This window comes from Oryx dammah, unplaced genomic scaffold (assembly GCF_014754425.2).
Source record: "Oryx dammah isolate SB20612 unplaced genomic scaffold, SCBI_Odam_1.1 HiC_scaffold_7, whole genome shotgun sequence".
In the NCBI taxonomy this organism is placed as follows: domain Eukaryota; kingdom Metazoa; phylum Chordata; class Mammalia; order Artiodactyla; family Bovidae; genus Oryx; species Oryx dammah.
Window position 1 is genome coordinate 6,361,281 of NW_024070191.1, and position 24,248 is coordinate 6,385,528.

The 24,248-nt window shown below is 39.6% G+C and overlaps 1 protein-coding gene across 2 annotated transcripts in view; it reads right to left on the reverse strand.

Moving 5' to 3' along the window:
* Positions 1 to 7,729: 7,729 nt before the first annotated feature.
* Positions 7,730 to 24,248, reverse strand: part of LOC120865833 (neuronal membrane glycoprotein M6-a) — a 251,422-nt gene continuing 234,903 nt past the window's right edge. The window contains exons 5-7 of one of the 2 annotated variants that reach the window (XM_040243230.1): positions 15,987 to 16,063; positions 15,127 to 15,192; positions 7,730 to 9,831 (exon numbers count right to left, since the gene is read on the reverse strand). In XM_040243230.1, coding sequence (XP_040099164.1) covers positions 9,679 to 9,831; positions 15,127 to 15,192; positions 15,987 to 16,063 — 296 coding nt within the window. In that variant the 3' untranslated portion in view covers positions 7,730 to 9,678. The remainder of the gene's footprint in view (positions 9,832 to 15,126; positions 15,193 to 15,986; positions 16,064 to 24,248) is intronic. The other variant, XM_040243231.1, reaches the window with a different exon arrangement.

Sequence of the window (24,248 nt, forward strand, 5' to 3'; positions counted from 1 at the left end):
GTAATTTGTTAGGCAGCAATAGAGAAGGACACAGCAACAACAAGCTTGTAGTGAGATTTGCATTTGCTTTGGGAGACTCAGTGCAGTGTTTGAAGATACATCCTCCAGACTGGAGGCTGTCAGAGTGAAGGCGATTCTATGGTTGAGCATCTCAATAGTTTTTACTTGAAAGGCAGGAAGAGCATGGTGCCCTTAGAGGTCAGGTGGTAAAGAAGCTGCAATCATTTCCATTAGCAAGGAGAGAGAGAAGTAGACTTCTTGTGAGGTTGGTTTGGACAGTTTTTGTTTTGTATTGTGCCCAAATAATTCTGGAATGCTCTTTGTTTTGTCCTGCTCCATCATCATTGATTGACTTATTTTTGATTTGCTGGTCTTTAAAATTGTTTATGTTCATCTGGAGAAAGTTTCTAATAGCCAAAACAACTACCTCCCAATTGAAAGCAGTCAGGGTTCTTTTCTCTCCCTTTCTCAATCCATAAATATGCTCCAGAGATTCTTGTACAACTCTTTTTTTGTGGACCCCCCCAAAAAAGTTCATTTCTCTTGAATAATATCTATGAGTGGAGTGTTCATAGTCTAGGCAGATGTATAACTTCATAAGTAATTGCCAACTATATTCTTTAAAAATTTTTATTTCAATTTTTAAAAATATTTTTTACAATTTTGTGTTAGTTTGTGCCATACAATTATATTCTTATCAGTAATTTATGAGAATTACAGATGCTGTACATTTCAAAACATAATGTTGAAAAATTTTCAATTTTAGCTATTCTAATGAGTATAACAGGACTGGAAAAGGTCAGTTTTCATTCCAATCTCAAAGAAAGGCAATGCAAAAGAATGCTCAAACTACTGCACAATTGCACTCATCTCACACGCTAGTAAAGTAATGCTCAAAATTCTCCAAACCAGGGTTCAGCAATACGTGAACTGTGAACTTCCTGATGTTCAAGCTGGATTTAGAAAAGGCAGAGGAACCAGAGATCCAGCCGCCAACATCCGCTGGATCATGGAAAAAGCAAGAGAGTTCCGGAAAAACATCTATTTCTGCTTTATTGACTATGCCAGAGCCTTTGACTGTGTGGATCACAATAAACTGTGGAAAATTCTGAAAGAGATGGACATACCAGACCACCTGACCTGCCTCTTGAGAAACCTGTATGCAGGTCAGGAAGCAACAGTTAGAACTGGACATGGAACAACAGACTGGTTCCAAATAGGAAAAGGAATCCATCAAGGCTGTCTATTGTCACCCTGCTTATTTAACTTATATGCAGAGTACATCATGAGAAACGCTGGAGTGGAAGAAACACAAGCTGGAATCAAGATTGCTGGGAGAAATATCAATAACCTCAGATATGCAGATGACACCACCCTATGGCAGAAAGTGAAGAGGAACTCAAAAGCCTCTTGATGAAAATGAAAGAGAAGAGTGAAAAAGTTGGCTTAAAGCTCAACATTCAGAAAACGAAGATCACGGCATCTGGCCCCATCACCTCATGGGAAATAGATGGGGAAATAGTGGAAACAGTGTCAGACTTTATTTATTTATTTATTTTTTTGGCTCCAAAATCACTGCAGATGGTGACTGCAGCCATGAAATTAAAAGACACTTACTCCTTGGAAGAAAAGTTATGACCAACCTAGATAGCATATTCAAAAGCAGAGACAGTACTTTGCTGACTAAGGTCCATCTAGTCAAGGCTATGGTTTTTCCAGTTGTCATGTATGGATGCGAGAGTTGGACTGTGAAGAAGGCTGAGTGCCGAAGAATTGATGCTTTTGAAGTGTGTTGTTGGAGAAGACTCTTGAGAGTCCCATGGACTGCAAGGAGATCCAACCAGTCCATTCTGAAGGAGATCAGCCCTGGGATTTCTATGGAAGGAATGATGCTAAAGCTGAAACTCCAGTACTTTGGCCACCTCATGCGAAGAGTTGACTCATTGGAAAAGACTCTGATGCTGGGAAGGATTGGGGTCAGGAGGAGAAGGGGACGACAGAGGATGAGATGGCTGGATGGCATCACTGACTCGATGGACATGAGTCTGAGTGAACTCCGGGAGTTGGTGATGGACAGGGAGGCCTGGTATGCTGCGATTCATGGGGGTGCAAAGAGTCGGACACGACTGAGCGACTGAATTGAACTGAACTGAATGAATATCTTATTTTGGAAATGTAGTTCCCCTGATGATTAATGATATTGAGCATCTTTTCAATGCCTATTTTGCCATCTTTAGATCTTTTTTAAAATTTATTTTTTATTTGGATGATATTTGCTTTACAATATTGTGTGTACATCTTCTTTCTGAAGTTTCTATTTAAGTCCTTTGCCCAATTTTATTGGATTTTCCTTTCCTTATTGATTTGTAGGAGTTTTTTGTACACGTTGAATATATTTCCTTTGTATTTTATCAAATATATGCACAATGAGTACTTTTATACAGTTTGTATTTTTTGTTTTCATTTCTTTGTCCTTTAATAAGCTAAGGTTTTAAATTTTGATAAAAGTCTAATCCATTACTGTCTCCTTTAGACTTTCACAACCTGTCTAAAAATTTTGCTCATCCAAGGGTCAGGATGATATTCTTCTCTATCTTCTTCTAGAAGCTTTATAATTGTAACTTTATGATTGGGTCTATAATCCACTTCAGATTAATATTCAAGCATAGACATGGAACAACGGACTGGTTCCAAATTGGGAAAGGAGTATGTCAAGGGTGTATATTGTCATCCTACTTATTTAACTTCTATCCAGAGTACATCATGTGAAATGCCCAGCTGGGTGAAGCACAAGCTGGAATCAAGATTGCCGGGAGAGGTATCAATAACCTCAGATATGCATATGCACCTTATGGCAGAAAGCTAAGAGGAACTAGAGCCCCTTGATGAAAGTGAAAGAGGAGAGTGAAAAAGCTGGCTTAAAGCTGAACATTCAGAAAACTAAGATCATGGCATCTGGTCCCATTACTTCATGGCAAATAGATGGGGAAACAGTGGAAACAGTGACAGACTTTATTTTCTTGGGCTCCAAAATCACTGCAGATGGTGACTGCAGCCATGAAATTAAAAGATGCTTGCTCCTTGGAAGAAAAGCTATGACAAACCTAGACAGCATATTAAAAAGTAGAGACATTACTTTGCCAACAAAGGTCCATCTAGTCAAGGCTAAGGTTTTTCCAGTGGTCATGTATAGATGTGAGAGTTGGACTATAAAGAAAGCTGAGCACCAAAGAATTGATGCTTTTGAACTGTGATGTTGGAGAAGACTCTTGAGAGTCCCTTGGACTGCAAGGAGATAAAACCAGTCCATCCTAAAGGAAATCAGACCTGAATATTCATTGGAAGGACAGATGCTGAAGCTGAAACTCCAATACTTTGGCCACCTGATGCCAAGAACTGACTCATTTGAAAAGATCCTGATGCTGGGAAAGAATGAAGGCAGAAGGAGAAGGGGACGACAGAGGGTTAGATGGTTGGATGGCATCACTGACTCAATGGACTTGAGTTTGAGCAAGCTCTGGGAGTTGGTGCTGGACAGGGAGGCCTGGCACACTGCAGTCCATGGGGTCACCAAGAGTCCTATACAACTGAGTGACTGAACTGAACTGATGATTTTTTTTTTCCATTGGGTTACTACTTTGGCATTTTTGTCAACAATTTGTCATTTATCTATATATGTATCACTGCAGATGGTGATTACAGCCATGAAATTAAAAGATGCTTACTCCTTGGAAGGAAAGTTATGACCAACCTAGATAGCATGTTCAAAAGCAGAGACATTACTTTGCCAACAAAGGTTCGTCTAGTCAAGGCTATGGTTTTTCCAGTGGTCATGTATGGATGTGAGAGTTGCACTGTGAAGAAGGCTGAGCACCGAAGGATTGATGCTTTTGAACTGTGGTGTTGGAGAAGACTCTTGAGAGTCCCTTGGACTGCAAGGAGATCCAACCAGTCCATTCTAAAGGAGATCAGTCCTGGGTGTTCTTTGGAAGGAATGATGCTAAAGCTGAAACTCCAGTACTTTGGCCACCTCATGCGAAGAGTTGACTCATTGGAAAAGACTCTGATGCTGGGAGGGATTAGGGGGCAGGAGGAAAAGGGGACGACAGAGGATGAGATGGCTGGGTGGCATCACCCACTCAATGGACGTGAGTTTGAGTGAACTCCGGGAGCTGGTGATGGACAGGGAGGCCTGGCGTGCTGCAGTTCATGGGGTCGAGTCAGACACGACTGGGCAACTGAACTGAACTGAACTGAAGATCCCAACTCCTGTCCATTGGAATATTTGCCCATTTTTACTCCCAAATTAATTTTTATTATGAGAACTTTCCAATAAATCTTGACGTCAAGTGGTATAAGTGCACCAACTTCATTTTCTGTTTTGAGTGTATTGCAATTATAGATCTATTGCACTTCTAATTTTAGAGTTGATTTTAAATTTGTTCTTATTGTTGTTTGCTTGCTTAAAGATTGGGATAAGCTATTAGAGAACGAAAACTGATGATTCAGGAGAGACTGGGGAGAGGGAAAATTTGCTGGCATGATCGCTACCCTTCAGTAGGTGACAGGAAGTGGGATCTAAAATACATCAAGTGTGTCTGGCCTGAGAAACGTGAGCAATTCATCCAAATTGAAAAGAGAAAAAGCAGATATTGATACCGATAGATTAAGAGATTAGTGATGGGGATTCATGGAGATGTTCTTCTGTTTCTCATTTCTCCCTGAAATATGAGACAATTTCTAACTAAATGAAAAGAAGGCACTGGAAGTTTGATAAGAGAAAACTGTGATGCAGGAACCATCCAGAGGATGTAAAATGGTGAATGCTCTAGGGCAGAAGTCAGTAAATTATGGACCTCAGGCTAAACATGGGCCACCATTTGTCTCTGTAAACAAAGTTTTATTGGAATACAGCTATGTCCATTTATCTGGAGAAGGGAATGGCAATCCACTCCAGTATTCTTTCCTGAAGAATTCCATGGACAGAGAAGCCTTGTGGGGTATATATAGTCCATGGGGTCACAAAGAGTTGGACATGACTGAGTGACTAACACACATGCCCATTTATTGACACATTTCAACTGTTCTTCTTAAATTATAATGTCAGTTAAGAAGGCACCATAGAGAGTTCACGGCCCTCAGATAAATCCTTAAATATTCACTATGTGGTCATTCACAGAAAAAGTTTCCAACACCTGTTTTAGGAAAATAGAGTTGATTTCTTGACAACTCCTGGAGCTCACCTAGACTTAAGTGATGTCGGTCAGTCTGGGCATGTAATTTTCTCTAGTCATGATTAGGTATATACGTTCAGATGTGGACAGAAGATGAATTAAAGCAGGGATGGCATTTTACCCTGTGAGTTTAAGGAACAGAGAGGGTCAAAGATGCTGAGGATTTGCCAAGGGAATGGGTACAATGATGGGTCATGCAATATAAGTTAGTTATTGGAGGAGTTGAGGACATACAGGAGTAAAAGGCTGTAAGATTGAGATCAATAGCTATATGGTCCCAGTAGAGGAAATAAGGTGGAAAGATAGCAAATAGGAGTTAGAATGCATACAGTTTAGATTATACAGGGTTGGCAATTATTAAAAATGATGAATTTGGGGATTGAGCAGTGGTAGTGGGTCTCATTTAATCAGGAGAAAGATATATTTACATTTGAACTAGCAGCATTTTATACAGACTTGCCTACAGTGACTTTGAATAATCTATCATCTAAAAACCTTGCTTATATGCATAGTACATCATGCGAAATGCCAACCTGGATGAAATACAAGCTGGAATCAAGATTGCTGGGAGAGATATAAATAACCTCAAATATGCAGATGACACCACCCTTATTGCAGAAAGCAAAGAGGAACTAAAGAGCCTCTTGATGAAAGTGAGAAGAGAGTGAAAAACCTGGCTTAAAAGTCAACATTCAAAAAGATAAGATCACGGCATCCAGTCCTGTCACTTCATGGTGAATAGATGGGGAAACAATGGAAACAGTAACAGACTATTTTAATGGGCTCCAAAATCACTGCAGATGGTGACTGCAGCCATGAAATTAAAAGACGCTTGCTCCTTGGAAGGAAAGCTATGACAAACCTAGACAGCATATTAAAAAGCAGAGACATTACTTTGCCAACAAAGGTCTGTCTAGTCAAAGCTATGGTTTTTCCAGTGGTCATGTATGAATGTGAGAGTTGGATCATAAAGAAGGCTGAGCGCTGAAGAATGATGTTTTCTAACTGAGGTGCTGAAGAAAACTCCTGAAAGTCCCTTGGACTGCAAGAAGATCAAACCAGTCAATCCTAAAGGAAATCAGACCTGAATATTCATTGGAAAGACTGATGCTGAAGCTGAAGCTCCAATACTTTGGCCACCTGATGTGAAGAACTGACTCATTGGAAAAGACCCTGATGCTGGGAAAGAGTGAAGGCAGGAGGAGAAGGGGACGACAGAGGATGAGATGGTTGGGTGGCATCACCGACGCAATGGACATGAGTTTCAGTAAACTCCAGGAGTTGGTGATGGACAGGGAGGCCTGGCATACTGCAGTCCATGGGGTCGCAAAGAGTTGGACATGACTGAGTGACTGAACTGAACTGAAATATAAGCATATATTTTTACATAGAGAAATGAACTTTTAATTTTTCAAAGATTAAATTATTTTATAATTATCAGTTTTTGAAAAGCATATATCATGAAATTTTTGTTCATGTTAAAGTTCTTTAATGTTCAGTTCTTTATGATCTTGTTGTTGTGCCTAGAAGGGCTTCCCATGTGGCACAGTGGTGGAAGAATCTGCCTGCCAGTGCAGGAGACGCATGAGACTTGGTTCCAATCCCTGCGCCTGGAAGAGCCCCTGCAAAAGAAATATCAGCCCACTCCAGTATTCTTTGCCTGGGAAAATCCCATGGACAGAGGAGCCTGGCGGGCTGCAGTCCATGGGGTCACAAAGCGTTGGACACAAGTGAACACAACAACAACAAAGTTAAGCATCTCATAAATCCTGGGAAGAATAAGAATTATTATTTCATCAGGTTTGAATAGGGGATAATTTTTTTTATTGTCATCAAAGTGATTTTTTAAAACAAGACATTTTCCCATGATTTACTTATAATTATTATAGATATTAGTAATTTAAGTTTATGAAATTTTCAAACTGTCATTTACAATAATACGTAAATAAAGAATAATATAATTCCTTAGGTTTTATGAAAGTTTAGGTTTTTTAGGTAACTATTTTATCATTTGTAAATTGCCATTACTTGATTTGGCCAGAAGAAATTACATCCAAAACAAATGAAGTCTGAAAAAAAATTTTTTTTCATTTCATTGGTCTCACCTTGACATTTTGAAGCAAACCAATAAATCATTTTTTCTTTCTGAATTGCATTAGACATTTTTGTTTCTCTGCTAGTTTATGAAACACTAAAGAAAACACAAAACAATAAACATTAGGCAAGGAAACAGCATAAACTGGGAATCGTTATCATTTGCTAAATGGAATGGCCTCCACAGCCTCCATTTCACCCTCTCCCCTCTCCCCAGCATTCCCTCGCTGTAGGTCATGCACAGACTTTTCATTAAATTGTGAAGAGTTAGGTCGGCTCAACCAAGTCAATAAGCATCCTAAGGAAATAGCACCGACTGAACTGGAAAGAATGCACACACAGGAAAAAGGAATAAACAAAACAAGAAAGAAAAAAACAAAAACACACTGCAGAAACTAATAATAAGTACACAAAGTACACAAGTGTATTTATTACATTTGCAAGCACTTTGTTCTACATTTCAAAAACGCCACCATCAAGCTGTTGGCACATTTATGTACAAAACAGATTAATTGTAATGCCTGCTACAAAGCACTCTTTGTGAAAATACAAACTCTAATACCCGAAAAAAAAAAAAAAAAGCCAAAAACATCAACATCATTACATAAGTTTAAAAGACAGTTTTAAAAATCATCACAGACTGTTAAGACACAGAACCGAAACATTATAAGATAGAATTTAAAGAAGCCCATTAATACTTTTGCTGAATATCTGTAATACTGCATACATCAGAAAAATGTTGAACCAGTAAGATAACCTAAGTGTAAAAAAAAGAAGCAAAACCCCAAATTAATTAAATAATACTACAGAATGCATAATCATGCCACAGATAACCCTAGTAATACACCCCCTACCTACTACAAGAATTGTAAAATTATGGATGATGCACAACTAGTCATTGTACAAAGATTGTTTCACTCAATAAATTTTATTAGAAATGCACTTACACTGAGAAAAGATTTCACAATGGTCAAATAGTGCACAATACTACCTAGTTTTTATACACTGACAAGGAAGTCTTGTCAGGCTACATCATTTTAAAAGACACTTTACAGCATTCTTGTAGCATTAGAAATAACCGGAAGAAGAGTTAAGGTTAAAACAAACACCAAATTTGGTCCAATAATACTGATTGTTTTTTTTTATTCCTTTGATATAGGTACGTCTTATAAATGAATACGAATGAACATTTGGTTAAAATGACTTACTTGAAATAAAAACACAAGATATCACTACACTTTGAAAGGATACATTGTATAGTGGCCTCTGACCTCACTTTAAAAAACACTACAGGTAAACCAACATAGATTGGAAGGCTGCAAGCAAAGCTATTATATTAATGGAAGCCTTTTCAAATATATCATACACATTGGAGGGATGGTTTACAGAGGTGCAATCCATTAAAATGCTTTAAAGTAGGTAAAACAACTTCGGAGGGGTTAGTGTGCTTATTTTTAATATACCACCTTCATAAAGGTAATTAATGTTCCACATTAGCATATTAAAAGTTCCAATCCAGCCACTGCTTAAGTCACAAAGCGATCATTCACCAACAGTCCATGGTAGTTATTTCTGTTAAAGTCATCGCTATACTAAACGTTAAAAGGTAAGCCTGGTGTCACTATCTTAAAAAGGTAACTAGCCATGCATTAGCATCACTGTTTCTACATGCTCACAACAGAAACATGAGTCATCAGAGAGAAATGCTTTTAAGTACATCAAGAAAAAAACAGTGTTAACAAAGATAAGAAGCACTTTTTTTAAACCTACTCTTACAAATTTAGAAATTGCACCTTAGATTGATGAAAACATTAACCGGGCCTATAGTGACACGGCCACTGACCTTCAGGCAGGATTTTTGTGTTTCGAGTCATGATATCATTTCTGTGTATTGTCATAATGTACAGTGGTCCCTTTGAAGGTTACCTGTAGTTAAACTAGTTACTGAAATCAAAACTAAAAAGTATAAAAAGCTACTTTTCTTTTCAAAACGTAAGAAAGAATGCAAACGGTGTGATGTCTAACCCATGGAAGTGGTGAAAAATCAAATCTCGGCATTTGACAATGTTAGTCTCTTTGATCTTACAGAATTAAGTGAGTTTGAGAAATTTAAAAAAGAAAAAAAAATAAAAGGCTGGATAGGAGCTTGTAGAAGAGATCTGATTACACCAATTTAACAAATTAGGAAATGAAGTGCTACGCAACAAAGACGTGTATTCGGGTGATTCATAAGTCACCCCCCATATCATTGATGAGAAGCACTTTCATTTTCTTTTTCAAAAGATTGGATGGTTGGATGGCCCTTAGTTAAACACCAATGCATCTGAGTGATCGAACTGGAAGGTGGTGTTTATGTGTATGCATTGAGCCGCTCTTTGGAGCGAGTAGAGTGGATATCATGAAGCTCCTGCTCCTCCTTTGACTTGATGTCTTCATACTTCTGCATCCGGCAGGCGTCTTTCACATAAGCCCAGTTGGCAGACAGAACCATAAGGTAGTGGACCTGATCAAAGACAAAGATAATTGATGCGGGAAGTCTGTTCTGTGTCTTCACTACACCTCGCTATTAGGAAAGAAATGGTCAAATTATATACGTCTGTAGAACATGTTCATTAACAAAATGGGATGAAGGTTTCTGCTGTAACAGAATATAAATAAAATATATTCCTTCCTCACTCCCCTAATGATGACAATATCTTCTTGGTGCACTTTTTTCAGTGTCTCTTTCTTCTTCTTCAGTTTTGAGGGATCCAAGGGTCTTAATTCAATATTTAAAGCTTTTATGTGATGCTTCCTGTCCTTCTGCCCTCACTTACTCAAACCGTAGACTACACATTGTATGGTTACGTATTTATGTTTTCTAATCTATTATAGGAAACGGTCTCACATATAGTGGACTCCAGTGAACTGGGACTGATGAAATGATACACTGCCCGATGTGAAATAGAAAACAGGTTCATGGAAAGCCCAACCCAAACCTGTGGATTTAATTACGCTGATTTTCCATTCAGTGAATTTTGCACGTTACAGTGCAAACTACAAGAGAGCAAGCAATGTGTCATGTGACTCTTGTATTATTTTGTTTAATTTTTTAAAAAATGTTTATTTGTTTATTTGGCTGCACCATTTATTTAGCTGCAGCATGCCGGATATTCAGTCTTCACTGCACCATGAGAATTCTTAGTTGCACCAAGTGGGATCTAGTTTCCTGAGCGTGGATGGAACCTGGACCCTCAATATCAAGATTGGGAGAATGGAGTGTTAACCACTGGATCACCAGGGAAGTCCCTGAATCTTGTACATTTATTTACATTCATAATAGCTAGAATAGTTCAAGAAGGAAGCTCCCTATTTTTCCTGATGAATAAAGTGTGAAATAATGAAGCTCCTGGTTTTACCTGAATAGACTGAGCAATGAGATCACTTATTTGTTTTTCTTTCTTTGCTTTCCTTGTAGACTTTGAGAGAGAAAAAGACGTTTTCCAATTGGTGGGTTTTGATGGATGAATAGGAAAGAGAAACTAAGTTGTCAGGTATGTACTTTCTCTGAGCCTTAAAGGGTAGCATTATTTTTACTTATAATAAAGTAAAATAGAACAGGAAAAGTTTTTATTGAATTATAGTGATATTCTATATTATGTACGTTACAGGTATACAGTATAGTGATTCACAATTGCTAAAGCTTCTATTCCATTTATAGTTATTATAAAATATTGGCTATATTCCAGTGTTGTACAATATGTCCTTGTAATTTATACATACTAGCTTATATCTCTTAATACCTTGACCCTATGTTGCCCCTCTTCCATCCCTCTCTCCACCAGTACCTACTAGTTCTTTTTTTAATTTCTGTGAGTCTGTTGCTTTCTTGTATATTCACTAGCTTGTTGTACTTTTTAGATTCCACATAGAAGTGATATCATATAGTAGCTGTCTTTCTCTATCTGACTTATCTCACTTAGCATAATACTCTTCAGGTCCATCTGTGGTGTTGCAAATGGCAAAATTTCCTTCTCTTTTATGGTTGAGTAATGTTCCATTGTATATATGGACTATTACTCAGTAATATTCCATTGTATATACACCTAATCTTTTTCCATTCATCTGTTGATGGACAATTAGGTTGCTTCCATGTCTTGGAAATTGTAAATAATGCTGCTATGAACACTGGGGTGCATGTATCTTTTTGAACTAGTAATTTTTCTTTTCAGATATATACCCAGGAGTGAAGTTGCTGGGTCATATGGTAGTTCTATTTTTAGTTTTTTGAAGAACTTGAAAATTTTGATTAGTCAAGATAGGAGCTAGGCTCATTTTAGAAAAGTAGGGATGAGCATTAAGAATGCAAGGTACATTCTAAACGGTGACTACTGTAGTATGTTCATGTTCAGGCAGTAGAAAGGAATTTGACAAAGTAATTTTGATACAGCGATACAGTAAAGCAATGAAATTCCTCTCAAATGCTGTGTTTTGCTTCATTTGTTTAGAAATTGTAAGCAACATGGAAGTAGGAGCTCCAAATTATATTCTTGCGTGTTCATAGTGAAAGCTTAATCACTATATGTATGTGGATTAAGTAAGGCTTGTACACATAGCCAAATTTGTGTTGTCGTCGTTGCTGTGAAAATATCAAGGGCCTTGGAGAGCGCTTATCAAGCAGCTGGTACTTAGAATATTTGCCATAGGAATGAATTTATTTTTAGATGTTCAGAGACTTTCTCTTTGAAATCGGAGAAAAATATGACTGTTAAATAATTACTAAGAATCTATGAGTGAAATACTAAAAAGAATGTCAATGTCACTGAAAAGAATGTCAGCGTTACTCTATTTTAGAGACTGGAGTTTCCCAGCAGGTTTTCAGATATTTCACCTGGCCCTCGGTTAATGCAAGCTCCAGGCTTGTCATCGGACCTCAGCAGATGAATCCTAAACACCGAAATCTAGAGATGCTAACTTGACTACTTTTGTCGGCAGACAGACCTTCCTAATGTAATAAAAAAAGATAATGGAGTAGTGCTATGCCCTGCTTAGTCGCTCAGTTGTGTCTGACTCTTTGTGACCCTATGGACCGTAGCCCGCCAGGCTCCTCTGTCCATGGTGGTTCTCCAGGCAAGGATCCATGAGTGGGTTGCCATGCCTCCTCCAGGGGATCTTCCCAACCCAGGGAATGAACCCAGGTGTCCCGCATGCAGGCAGAGTACAGCACACATGAATCTTAGTCCAAATTCTTACAACCCTTGCCTTAAATGACAGAGGATTTTTAAATACCTTGGTAGAGTGAAATTCATCTCAATTTTCTGATATCTAATATAGAAATAATTATGGTAGCTGTCTTCTGAGATTTGAATGAGATGTGTTGAGGTTAATGACAGTTGCTATCTTACAAGTACTAATAAAGCATTTGATGGTAACTTCGACAAAGTATGTTTTAAAGAAATGTTAGCTAATAGCGGTGCTATGGAAGCTATATTAATACTGGGAACAACAGAAGTAGTTCTATCAGTATTTTCTGTTTCCAGAAACATAAACTTGGGATGTCAATCAATATTTAGAAGTTATTTACTTCTTAAGGAATTTATGCTTTGCTTTTATTTAGTTATCTAAAAGGATGGTTAGTACTTATGAAAGTAATCTTCTGAACTCTTGCTGTTTGAAATAAAATTTATTTATAAGTTAATTCCTAAATCTATGCAGATTTCTTAAGAAATATATAACATCTAAATTTTCTATCATCTTAAAATCTTTTAATAATAGAATCACTTTATAGGAAGCATTTTTAGAGTCATTTAAACACTATTTTGTTCAGACAGGTACTTTTCACTAATGTGTGCCTGAAGGCATGTGTTTTTACACAGAATTTTGCACACACATATGTTGCAAATGCAAACAAATGCTTTATTATGTACTTCTTCTCAGAAAATGATTTGATAGATGTTTTATATATGGGTGTGCATTGCTTGAAGATACACGACCCTATATTTATCCATTGTGCAGAAATGTGTGGGTGGATGCAGGTGAACAGATGTTTCCTGTTATCTCACAGCCAGGCTATTTGGGATTATGGGGTCTGGGATATCACTGCCCAGAACCTATGGATGATTCTATGTTAAGAATATAAGGCCTTTGCTTATTGTTTTATTGTGACCCCTCAGTTACTCAGGCAGCGAGATCTTGTTAAGCATCTCATATTCTGAAGTGAAATTCTTATGGAGACATTTATACACCAAATTTACAATGTTGGGCAATTAACATGATATTGAATTAAAATGTCTGAAAATCCACCATGGCCTTGATATGGCTATTTTTGTCAGGTATTTTTGAAAATAGGGTGGTGCTAGTGGTATAGAACCTGAGGACATGGGAGATGCTGGTTCGATCCCTGGGTTGGGAAGACTCCCTGGAGGAGGCCATGGCAACCCGCTCCAGGATTCTTGCCTCGAGAATCCTATGGACAGAGGAGCCCCACCAGTGGGCTACAGTCCCTGGGGTTGCAAAGAGTCAGACATGACTGAAGTGACATATATACACACTTTTGAAAACAGTTTTATAAAACAGAGTCAGGTCTTAATACAAATTGATTTATGAAGTCACTGAAAATAACTGGTTTGAAGTGGCTCACCGGCACATTGTCTCTGCTTTCCTGTTATTAGTCTTTGACAAGAGAAAAGCACTCATTTTTTTTCTGAATGTTTCTTTCACCAACATGTTGGACAATGTATTGGCACCATAAGGAAAGGAATTAGATAGTTCCAAATTAACTCATCATTTCTGGGTATTGAAGTAGCTATTCCATAGCTGAGGTTACTGGGCACCTTCTAGAGCTCTCTGCCACGTATATTCTAGGACCTGAAAATAAGGACAGAGGAACCCGGCCGCAAAAGCTCCTACAGTGTGCAGGGTCCGTGTTCATTGTTGCCACTTGGCCTTCCACTAAACAAAATGGAACTCATGGTGAGTTACAAAGAAGAGACTGGATCTGGCAAAATTCAGGTCCTAAAAACTTGGTAAAGCCTGACTTTCAGGACTTGTTCTTAATATTTTTTAAGAAAGTTATATACAGAAGACACAACCAGAAACTACTAAGGTTTATGTGAAGAAAAATAAATTAATCCTTTTTTCATAAATGACTCCATAAGGAGGAAAAAAGGGTAACGTAAGATAAGGAATTGATTAAATTATCTGAATACCCCATTGATGCATATGTGCTGCTGCTGCTGCTGCTAAGTCGCTCCAGTCGTGTCCGACTCTGTGCGACCCCATAGACAGCAGCCCACCAGGCTCCCCTGTCCCTGGGACTCTCCAGGCAAGAACACTGGAGTGGGTTGCCATTCCCCTCTCCAATGCATGAAAGTGAAAAGTGAAAGGGAAGTCTCTCAGTCGTGTCCAACTTCCAGCAACCCCATGGACTGCAGCCCATCAGGCTCCTCTGTCCATGGGACTTTCTAGGCAAGAGTACTGGAGTGGGGTGCCATTGCCTTAGTATATGCCAAATAAATGACTTTTTATGTTAATAGTAGTCTCACATCTAAAATGCTAAGGAATTTACTTATTTTGGTTAGTGTTACCAATATTATGGAGCATTTGAACCCTTCAACTGATTACTAAATGTCAATTCTATTGTAACGAATATCTTTCTTTAGAGTAAGCCTTATTTTTCACTTATTTGTTCATTCTCCCCCTCTCTTTTTTAAAATGATGCTAAAATACGTATGATTCCTACAGACTTTGGATATTAGAGGCAAATGATCGTCTCTACAGGCAAACTGAAAAACCAAGCCTCAGAGCTTTGAGGTCTTACCATAGCGATGACTGCAGCCCCAGCTCCGGCAAGGGCAACAATAAACAAGTGGAAGGTCATGTTCAGCTGCAAAAGAAACCAGAGAGAAACAGACATGCATCAGGGTTACAACAGAAGAGTGATAAGGCGTCCATAGCCTTATGAGTAGGAACTCTGCTCATCTTTAACAGAAGTGCACCTCACAATATCTTTTCTTCTGCTGCTGCTGCTGCTAAGTTGCTTCAGTCGTGTCCCACTCTGTGCGACCCCATAGATGGTAGCCCACCAGGCTCCCCCGTCCCTGGGATTCTCCAGGCAAGAACACTGGAGTGGGTTGCCATTTCCTTCTCCAATGCATGAAAGTGAAAAGTGAAAGTGAAGTCGCTCAGTCGTGTCTGACTCTTAGTGACCCCATAGACTGCAGTCCACCAGGCTCCTCCATCCATGGGATTTTCCAGGAGAGAGTACTGGAGTAGGGTGCCATTGCCTTCTCCGTGTTTCCTCCTGAAAGTTGTTTAAATCTTTGCAAATGCACTATATTAGTATAATTTCATGTTAAAGATGAGATCATGATTAATAATGATGGTTTCCAGTAATATTATAACCACGAAGGCTATGGCATATCTTTTAAAATATAGCCTTATGATTTTCCAACTTTCATTAAAATGATAGTTTCTAGAAAAAAATTTTTATCATAATTATTATTGAAATATGCAGAGTATCTCATTCTTATTTATTTTCTCATCCCCCTGCATAACAACATTGCAAGTGAACTTGCCTCTGAAAGAAAAAGGCAGGAATTTGATGTCACTTTAATTATATATCAAATAACAAAATGAAGCTCAAATTCTAACAAAATTAAAGGCTGTAACAACACTCACCTCAGTGGATTCACACATTCTCAGGAAGTTCTCAGAGACAGTGCAAATTTTCTTTTCCTCTCCAATTGTCACAATCCCTACAACATTCAGAAAAGTACAGTTTAACATTTTACATATTTTCAGGATCCCAGAGAGAGAGAAAACAAACTCTTCCTCAGCTTTCGTGACTTGATAATAATCATGAAAAATAAAACTTAGAATGGAAGATCAAGACTATTCAAGCCTCAAGCAATTTAAAACATTTTCAATCTGAATTCAATGGGATCTAGTAACCAGAATCTTCAGATTCAGTTGTAGCTACTTCATTGGTTTGGTCCATTAATGTCATGGTGTAGGCATCAGAATTCTTTGGATAACTATGCTCCAGATGAAGTCAGGATCTTAAAGTATTCTGCTTGTACAAAGCCTCCATTAGTCTATAAAAGCATACTGCCCAAAGGAGAATTTTTCTCCGCTAATGCTGAAAACAGTGTTATTAGTAAGAAGAAATAAAAAGCTGCAATTTCACTCCTATTTATCCTTGCTCCAGTTGGTTTATGGATCAACTGCATCAGAATCTCCTGACTAGAGATCTCTTCAAGAAAGTTAGAGATACCAAGGTACATTTCATGCAAAGATGGGCACAATAAAGGACAGAAATGGTATGTGTTGGGGGCCAGCGTGAGGAACTCCGCCTATGGCAAAGGTCATGAGGAAGGAGGCTTGGCATACGCAAAGGTGTGATCAAGCCTCAGGAACCCCCTGTTCCCGAGCATCTACCCCCAAACCAGAGTCTGTTTTATGCTCTCCCCCATAACCATTTCTCTCGGAGAAGGAGTAAACGTGCAGCTCCAAGGCGATAAAAATTCCTGGGCGTGACAAGAGTGTTTCAGCTTACGGACTCCTCTGAAGGTTATCTAGCCCGCCTGTATAGGTTCGTCCGGCCACATGTGATTGTTTACAGCCTCCCAATCTGAGAGGCATGAGATGTTTTAGACTTACTAAAGGCAACTTCTTTTGGGGAGTTAGAAATTATTAGTATAGTGGGTTGGTTAGGAATTATATTGGTGAAGGGTTTTTCATTTGTTGTGTCAATAATTGCTGCTAATTCCCTCCCCTGGGTGGGACAAGGATGTCTTAGGTCAAACCTCTCTGCTGACAGGCTAGCTTGTGTGACAGGATTATCCATACTCCTGCCACTATGCACATGATTGTTTACTACCTCTCAGCCATAAATAGCACAGACAGTTTTGGAGTATTTTGAGAGTCTTAATTAGCATAGGGCTTTTTCTTCTTGTTGAGTCAATGATTGCCGCCAGGCCTCCATATCCTTAGGCACCTGGGAATATATTAATCAATGTATTTGGAATATAGAAAAGGAAATATGTAGTTTTTAAGGTTAGCAATACTAGACTTTTTGAGTTAATGGATTTTCTCTTTTGTAATAGATCACTGTGCTTTGTTATAAATCACTGTGTCTTTGTTATGTAAAAATGTAACTTTATCGCTATCTTAAGACTAAATAGATCTTAAGGGGAGCATTGGTAAAAGGATTTTCATTTGTTGGGCTGATGTTTGCTGCTAAATCTCCGTATTCCCTGCCCATATAATGAATATAACTAACATATAGGAGAAATAAGTATTAACCTTTAAGCATATAGGAGAAATAACTATTAACCTTTAAGATTAATCCTGTTAACCTTGGGTTAAATAAATTCCTTTCTTGATTGTTAACTCACTACACCCTCACCCTATAGGAATGCAACTTCATCTGGAGGGTGGTGCCTGGTTTAAGAAAAAACACCCTTGGAAGAAATAAGGTTTTTGGTTATCAGAAAGAAAGGATCATAGAATGTCAGCAGGTCTCACTCATGGCCAGAAGATAATGTAATATCCCTAAGACCCCCACGTGACTCTGTATTCATCCCTATGTGTAACAAAAGGTATATAAGCAAACCCCAAAATAAAGAAATCGGATCAGTTTCCGGAAAGACTGATTCCCCCATGTCGCTTCTTTCTTGCTCCCATTTCTCTGGCTGAATTCAGCCTCCTTTCTCCACTAATTCTCCTACTACACTATCCGTTTCTAATCTCGCTCTGTATCTGTAATTAAATATGTATTTTTCCAAAGATGCCAACGCCGTCCCCCCACCTTTGAATCACCCTGGATCCACCGGGGCTGGACCCCGGCAGGTATGGACCTGACAGAAGCAGAGGATATTAAGAAGCGGTGGCAAGAACACACAGAAGAACTGTACAAAAAAGGTCTTCATGACCCAGATAGTCACAATAGTATGATCACTCATCTAGAGTCAGACATCCTGGAATGTGAAGTCAAGTGGGCCTTAGGAAGCATCACTATGAACAAAGCTAGTGGACGTGATGAAATTCCAGTTGAGCTATTTCAGATCCTAAAAGATGATGCTGTGAAAGTGCTGCACTCAATATGCCAGCGAATTTGGAAGACTCAACAGTGCCCACAGAACTGGAAAAGGTCAGTTTTCATTCCAATCCCAAAGAAAGGCAATGCCAAAGAATGCTCAAGCTACTGTACAATTGCACTCATCTCACACGCTAGTAAAGTAATACTCAAAATTCTCCAAGTCAGGCTTCAACAGTACGTGAACTTCCAGATGTTCAAGCTGGATTTAGAAAAGGCAGAAGAACCAGAGATCAAATTGCCAACATCTGGTAGATCATCAAAAAAGCAAGAGAGTTCCAGAAAAACATCTACTTCTGCTTTATTGACTACACCAAAGCCTTTGACTGTGTGGATCACAATAAACTGTGGAAAATTCTGAAAGAGATGGGCATACCAGACCATCTGACCTGCCTCCTGAGAAATATGTATGCAGGTCAGGAAGCAACAGTTAGAACTGGACATGGAACAACAGATTGGTTCCAAATGAGGAAAGGAGTACGTCAAGGCTGTATATTGTCACCCTGCTTATTGAAGTTATATGCAGAGTACATCATGAGAAATGCTGGGCTGGATGAAGTACAAGCTGGAATCAAGATTGCCGGGAGAAATACCAATAATCTCAGATATGCAGAGGACACCACCCCTATGGCAGAAAGTGAAGGAGAACTAAAGAGCCTCTTGAGGAAAATAAAAGAGGAAAATAAAAAGTTGGCTTAAGGCTCAACATTCAGAAAACAAAGATCATGGCATCTGGTTCTATCACTTCATGGGAAATAGATGGGGAAACAGTGGAAACAGTGTCAGACTTTATTTTTGGGGGGCTCCAAAATCACTGCAGATGATGATTGCAGCCATGAAATTAAAAGATACTTGCTCCTTGGAAGAAAAGTTATGACCAACCATGACAGCACATTAAAAAGTAGAGACATTACTTTGCCAACAAAGGTCTGTCTAGTCAAAGCTCTGATTTTTCCAGTAGTCATGTATGGATGTGAGAGTTGGACTATAAAGAAAGCTGAGTGCTGAAGAATTAATGCTTTTGAACTGTGGTGTTGGACAACTCTTGAGAGTCCCTTGGACTGCAAGGAGATCCAACCAGTCCATCCTAAAGGAGATCAGTCCCGAATATTCATTGGAAGGACTGATGCTGAAGCTGAAGCGCCAATACTTTGGCCACCTGATGCGAAGAACTGACTCACTGGAAAAGACCCCGATGCTGAGAAAGATTGAAGGCAGGAGGAGAAGGGCACGACAGAGGATGAGATGGTTGGATGACATCACCGACTCAATGGACATGAATTTGAGTGAACTCGGGGAGTTGGTGATGGACAAGGAGGCCTGGCGTGCTGCAGTTTTTGGGGTCGCAGAGAGTCGGACACTACTGAGTGACTGAACTGAACAGCATCAGAATCCCCTGATGGGGATTCTGGGGAACTATCACAAATTTGTATCTCTGGATCCACTGGAGGACTAATCCATCAGAGTCTGTGAACGTTTGCCAGGAGTATTGAATTTTTAACAAGCACATAGGTGAGGCACTGCCACAGACCTCATTTTACAGAAGTGATCAAGAAGTGACCCATCCTAGAATCGGTCTTTGATTTTGTTTTGAGAACTCCTGAAGTGTTAAACACATATATACATGAAAGGAAAAATTCACAACTTCTGGGCAAACTAATACCTCAGCTTTTAGCACTTGCTGCATAACAATATATGGACATATTATTTAGTTTTAATATGTACACATATTCACACATTTTTAGCTTAGAGGTGCACCATCAACTCTCCATGTTTATGGATCTGCTTATACCAACCTGCTTTGCCAATGGTTTGGGCAATTATTTCAGTTGAAGAAAATCTACTTGCAATATCTTGAATTCAGAGATCCTTCTCTGGGACCTTCCTTTTTTGCCATGGTAAGTCTAAGGGGGGTTAAAAAGAACCTCTGGAAGATGTGTCTAATAAATCATCATTAGTGAGAAATCTTCCCAGGAAAGGCTATCTTTCTCCTTGCTGATCTGTTGCAGACTTCATCCATTCACATGAAACACCCTGGCTATGCATGCATTTCTTTGCCTATTTCTTTATTCGCATTTGCAGCAAAACTTCTAGGAAGTGTTGCTTAGGCTCCATCTGCAATTCCTTTCTTTCCATTTTCACTTAAACCCCTTCCAGTCAAATTTCACCCCAATCCTCCATTGAAACTTTCCTTATGAAGGTCATTCATGCCCTCCACATTGTTAAAACTGAAGATGAATTCTTCGTTCCCCTTCTATTCGCCAGTCAGCAGTACTGGAGGCAGCTGATGACTCCTGCAAGGCTTCCCTGGTGGCTCAGTGGTTAAAGAATATGCCTGCCAATGCAGGAGACGTGGGTTCAATCCTTGGGTTGGGAAGATTCCCTGGAGAAGGAAATGGCAATCCACTCCAGTATTCTGGCCTGAGAAATCTCACGGACAGAGGAGACTTGCATCCTTCATGGTCTCTTTATTTGGATTCCAAAATCTACATCCTCCTGCTCTTGCCTTTCTGTTCTCACCGGCTTCTCCCTCTCAGTATCTTTGTCTGGTTCCTCCAGCGAGCTAGGATCTCTTTCAGTGGTGCTTCCCAGTGTCCGGTCCTCAGTTATCTGGCTCCTTTGCTGACCTCAGCCGTTCTCAGAGCTTTCAACTTTAAACATTATCAAGATTCCTAAATTCATACAGGCAGCCCCATACTTCTCTCCTGAAACCAAGACCCAAATATCCAACTTCTTACTTGACAACTCTATTGAGTCCTCTAATAAGCACCCGAAAAACAACACTGCTGAAACTGAAGTCTCACCTTCTCCGTTGCCTGCCCTACTCCTGAGCAAGCTCTTCTGGTTGGCTTTCCCATCTCATTTAATAGCTAATCAGCATTCCCAGTTGCTTAATCAAAAAGATGAATTCCTTCTTGAATCCTAGTTTCCTGTCGACCCCCACACACAACCCATCAGGAAATTCTGTTGCCTCTGTCTGTACCCATTGTGATCCACAGTTGGGGGGCTGGTTTTTTTCTTTTCTGATGCCCTTTGTTTATAACTTGATTGCATATGAACATTAAGGATTCTTATTAAAGATGTATTATTTGGAGGGTAAATAAATGCTGTCCAGGCAGTAGATTCTTTGTTAAGAACAAACAGAAAGCCTGTACAGATGATGTGAAAGGTTGCTTGACACCTCTGCACATCACAGAAAAAGGCTAAGCCTGAATAAATCCTGGATGAAAGTGCAAGAAGAGAGTGAATAAGTTGCCTTAAAACTCAACATTCAGAAAACATTCACGGCATCTGGTCCCATCATTTCATGGCAAATAGATGGGGAAACAGTGGAAACAGTGACAGACTTTATTTTTTTGGCCTCCAAAATTACCGCAGATGGTGACTGCAGCCATGAAATTAAGACACTTGCTCCTTGGAAGAAAAGCTATGACCAACGTAGTTCAGTTCAGTTAAGTTCAGGCTCAGTCATGTCCGACTTTTTGCGACAGTACACTTTTTGAATTGCAGTACACCAGGCCTCCCTGTCCATCACCAACTCCAAGAGTTCACTCAAACTCACATCCATTGAGTCAGTGATGCCATCCAGCCATCTCATCCTCTGTCTTCCCCTTCTCCTACTGCCCCCAATCCCTCCCAGCATCAGAGTCTTTTCCAACGAGTCAACTCTTCACATGAGGTGGCCAAAGTATTGGAGTTTTAGCTTTAGCATCATTCCTTCCAAAGAACACCCAGGACTGATCTCCTTTTCAGTTCAGTTCAGTTCAGTTGCTCAGTTGTGTCCGACTCTTTACTACCCCATGAATCGCAGCACGCCAGGCCTCCCTGTCCATCACCAACTCCCGGAGTTCACCCAGATTCACGTCCATCGAGTCAGTGATGCCATCCAGCCATCTCATCCTCTGTCTTCCCCTTCTCCTCCTGCCCCCAATCCCTCCCAGCATCAAAGTCTTTTCCAATGAGTCAACTCTTAGCATGAGGTGGCCAAAGTAGACAGCATATTAAAAAGCAGAGACATTACTTTGCCAACAAAAGTCTATCTAGTCAAAGCTATGGTTTTTCCTGTAGTCATGCATGGATGTGAGAGTTGGACTATAAAGAAAGCTGAGCACTGAAGAACTGATGCTTTTGAACTGTGGTGTTGGAGAAGACTCTTGAGAGTCCCTTGGACTGCAAGGAGATCCAACCAGTCCATCGTACAGGAAACCAGTCCTGAATATTCATTGGAAGGACTGATGCTGAAGCTGAGACTCCAATACTTTGGCCACCTGATGCGAAGAACTGACTCATCTGAGAATACCCTGATGCTGGGAAAGATTGAATGTGGGAAGAGAAGGGGATGACAGAGGATGAGATGGTTGGATGGTATCACCGACTTGATGGACACGAGTTTGATCAAGCTCCAGGAGTCGGTGATGGACAGGGAGGCCTGCTGTGCTGCAGTCCATGGGGTCGCAAAGAGTCAGACATGACTGAGCAACTGAACTGAACTATTGCTGTAACAGGGCTAAGGTTCAAAGAGCAGCTTTAATCATAGTCATGCTTCACACTTAGCAGATGTATGTCCCCTACAATATCTGGGATGTACTGGACTAAATATATTGCTTATCAGAAATTCAAACTTAACTGGGTGTCCTGTAATTTACCTGGCAACCCTCTCTGTGAGACTAGCCACATCTCTTCCAATTTTAATTTTTCAGATTAGAAGAACTAACGGAAGACATTTTAGTTGGGGGCGGGGAATGCTGAAGTTAGGGCTGTGGTTTTCCGAGCAGCTATTTTCCAGTGACCTCCAGCAGTAGGTGCCAAGGTTTCCTTTTCCTGTGTTTACATGGACATGATTCCAAGGTTAAAACTTTCCCCAGAGAAGACCTGTCCACGTTCCTTCCATCATCTTCTTGCCAAGAACCCCATGCACAGAGCAGATCATCCTGATTTTCATTCGCATCACGCAATGGGGGCTGAAACTCCTTCCATCAAGAGCGTAGGTGGACACTGTTTTGGAACATTGGGCTAGCTGGTGATGGACTGGTTCGACCATACCCTGCAGTCTGTCTACAGTCTAACTTCAGAGCCACAGTCTAACCTTGCGATCCCCTCTACTGAACTGTTTCCCACTTGCCTGAAGTACAGGGACACCTGCATTAGAGAAAAACATTTAGAATACTCTATTAGATTTTAAAGGTCTTCCCTGGTGGCTTGGATGGTAAAGAATTCACCTGCAATGCAAGAGACCTGGGTTCGATCCCTGGGTCAGGAAGATCCCCTGGAGAAGGGAATGGCAATCCACTAACAGTTGTGTTGTAAAAAAAAAAAAAAAATCAGTTTGAGCACATGACTTTGCATATCTTCTATAAATTCTGTAGCCCTCATATCATTACAAAGGATGGGATGGAATTCCAAACAGGTTAGGTGAGATTAGACTCAACTTTCCTCATTCATAGTTCAGTACTTGTTTCAACAGTGAGGCAGCTCACTTTGAGCCAAAAACAGACTCTGAAACTTGATGGAGAGAATCCAGTGCTGTCACTTACTAGCTGTGTCACCTTGGACAGGAAGTTAACCTCCTGGTACCTCAGTTTTGTCATTTATAAAGAGGATAAGCACAGGATCCACCACATAGAATTACTGTGAGAACTAAACAGGCAAACATATACAAACTATTGTAAGCTCTTATGCACATAAGAAATTATTATTATTACATGAGGTTTCAGCCCTAAATAAAAATAAACTAAGAGGACTACTGATTGATTTAGTATTTTTTGATTTTCTTTTTAAATTATGAAATGGTAGAGTTAATTTTTTCCCCTGTTTCAGAAAACAATGAAGTATCTATTTCTTAG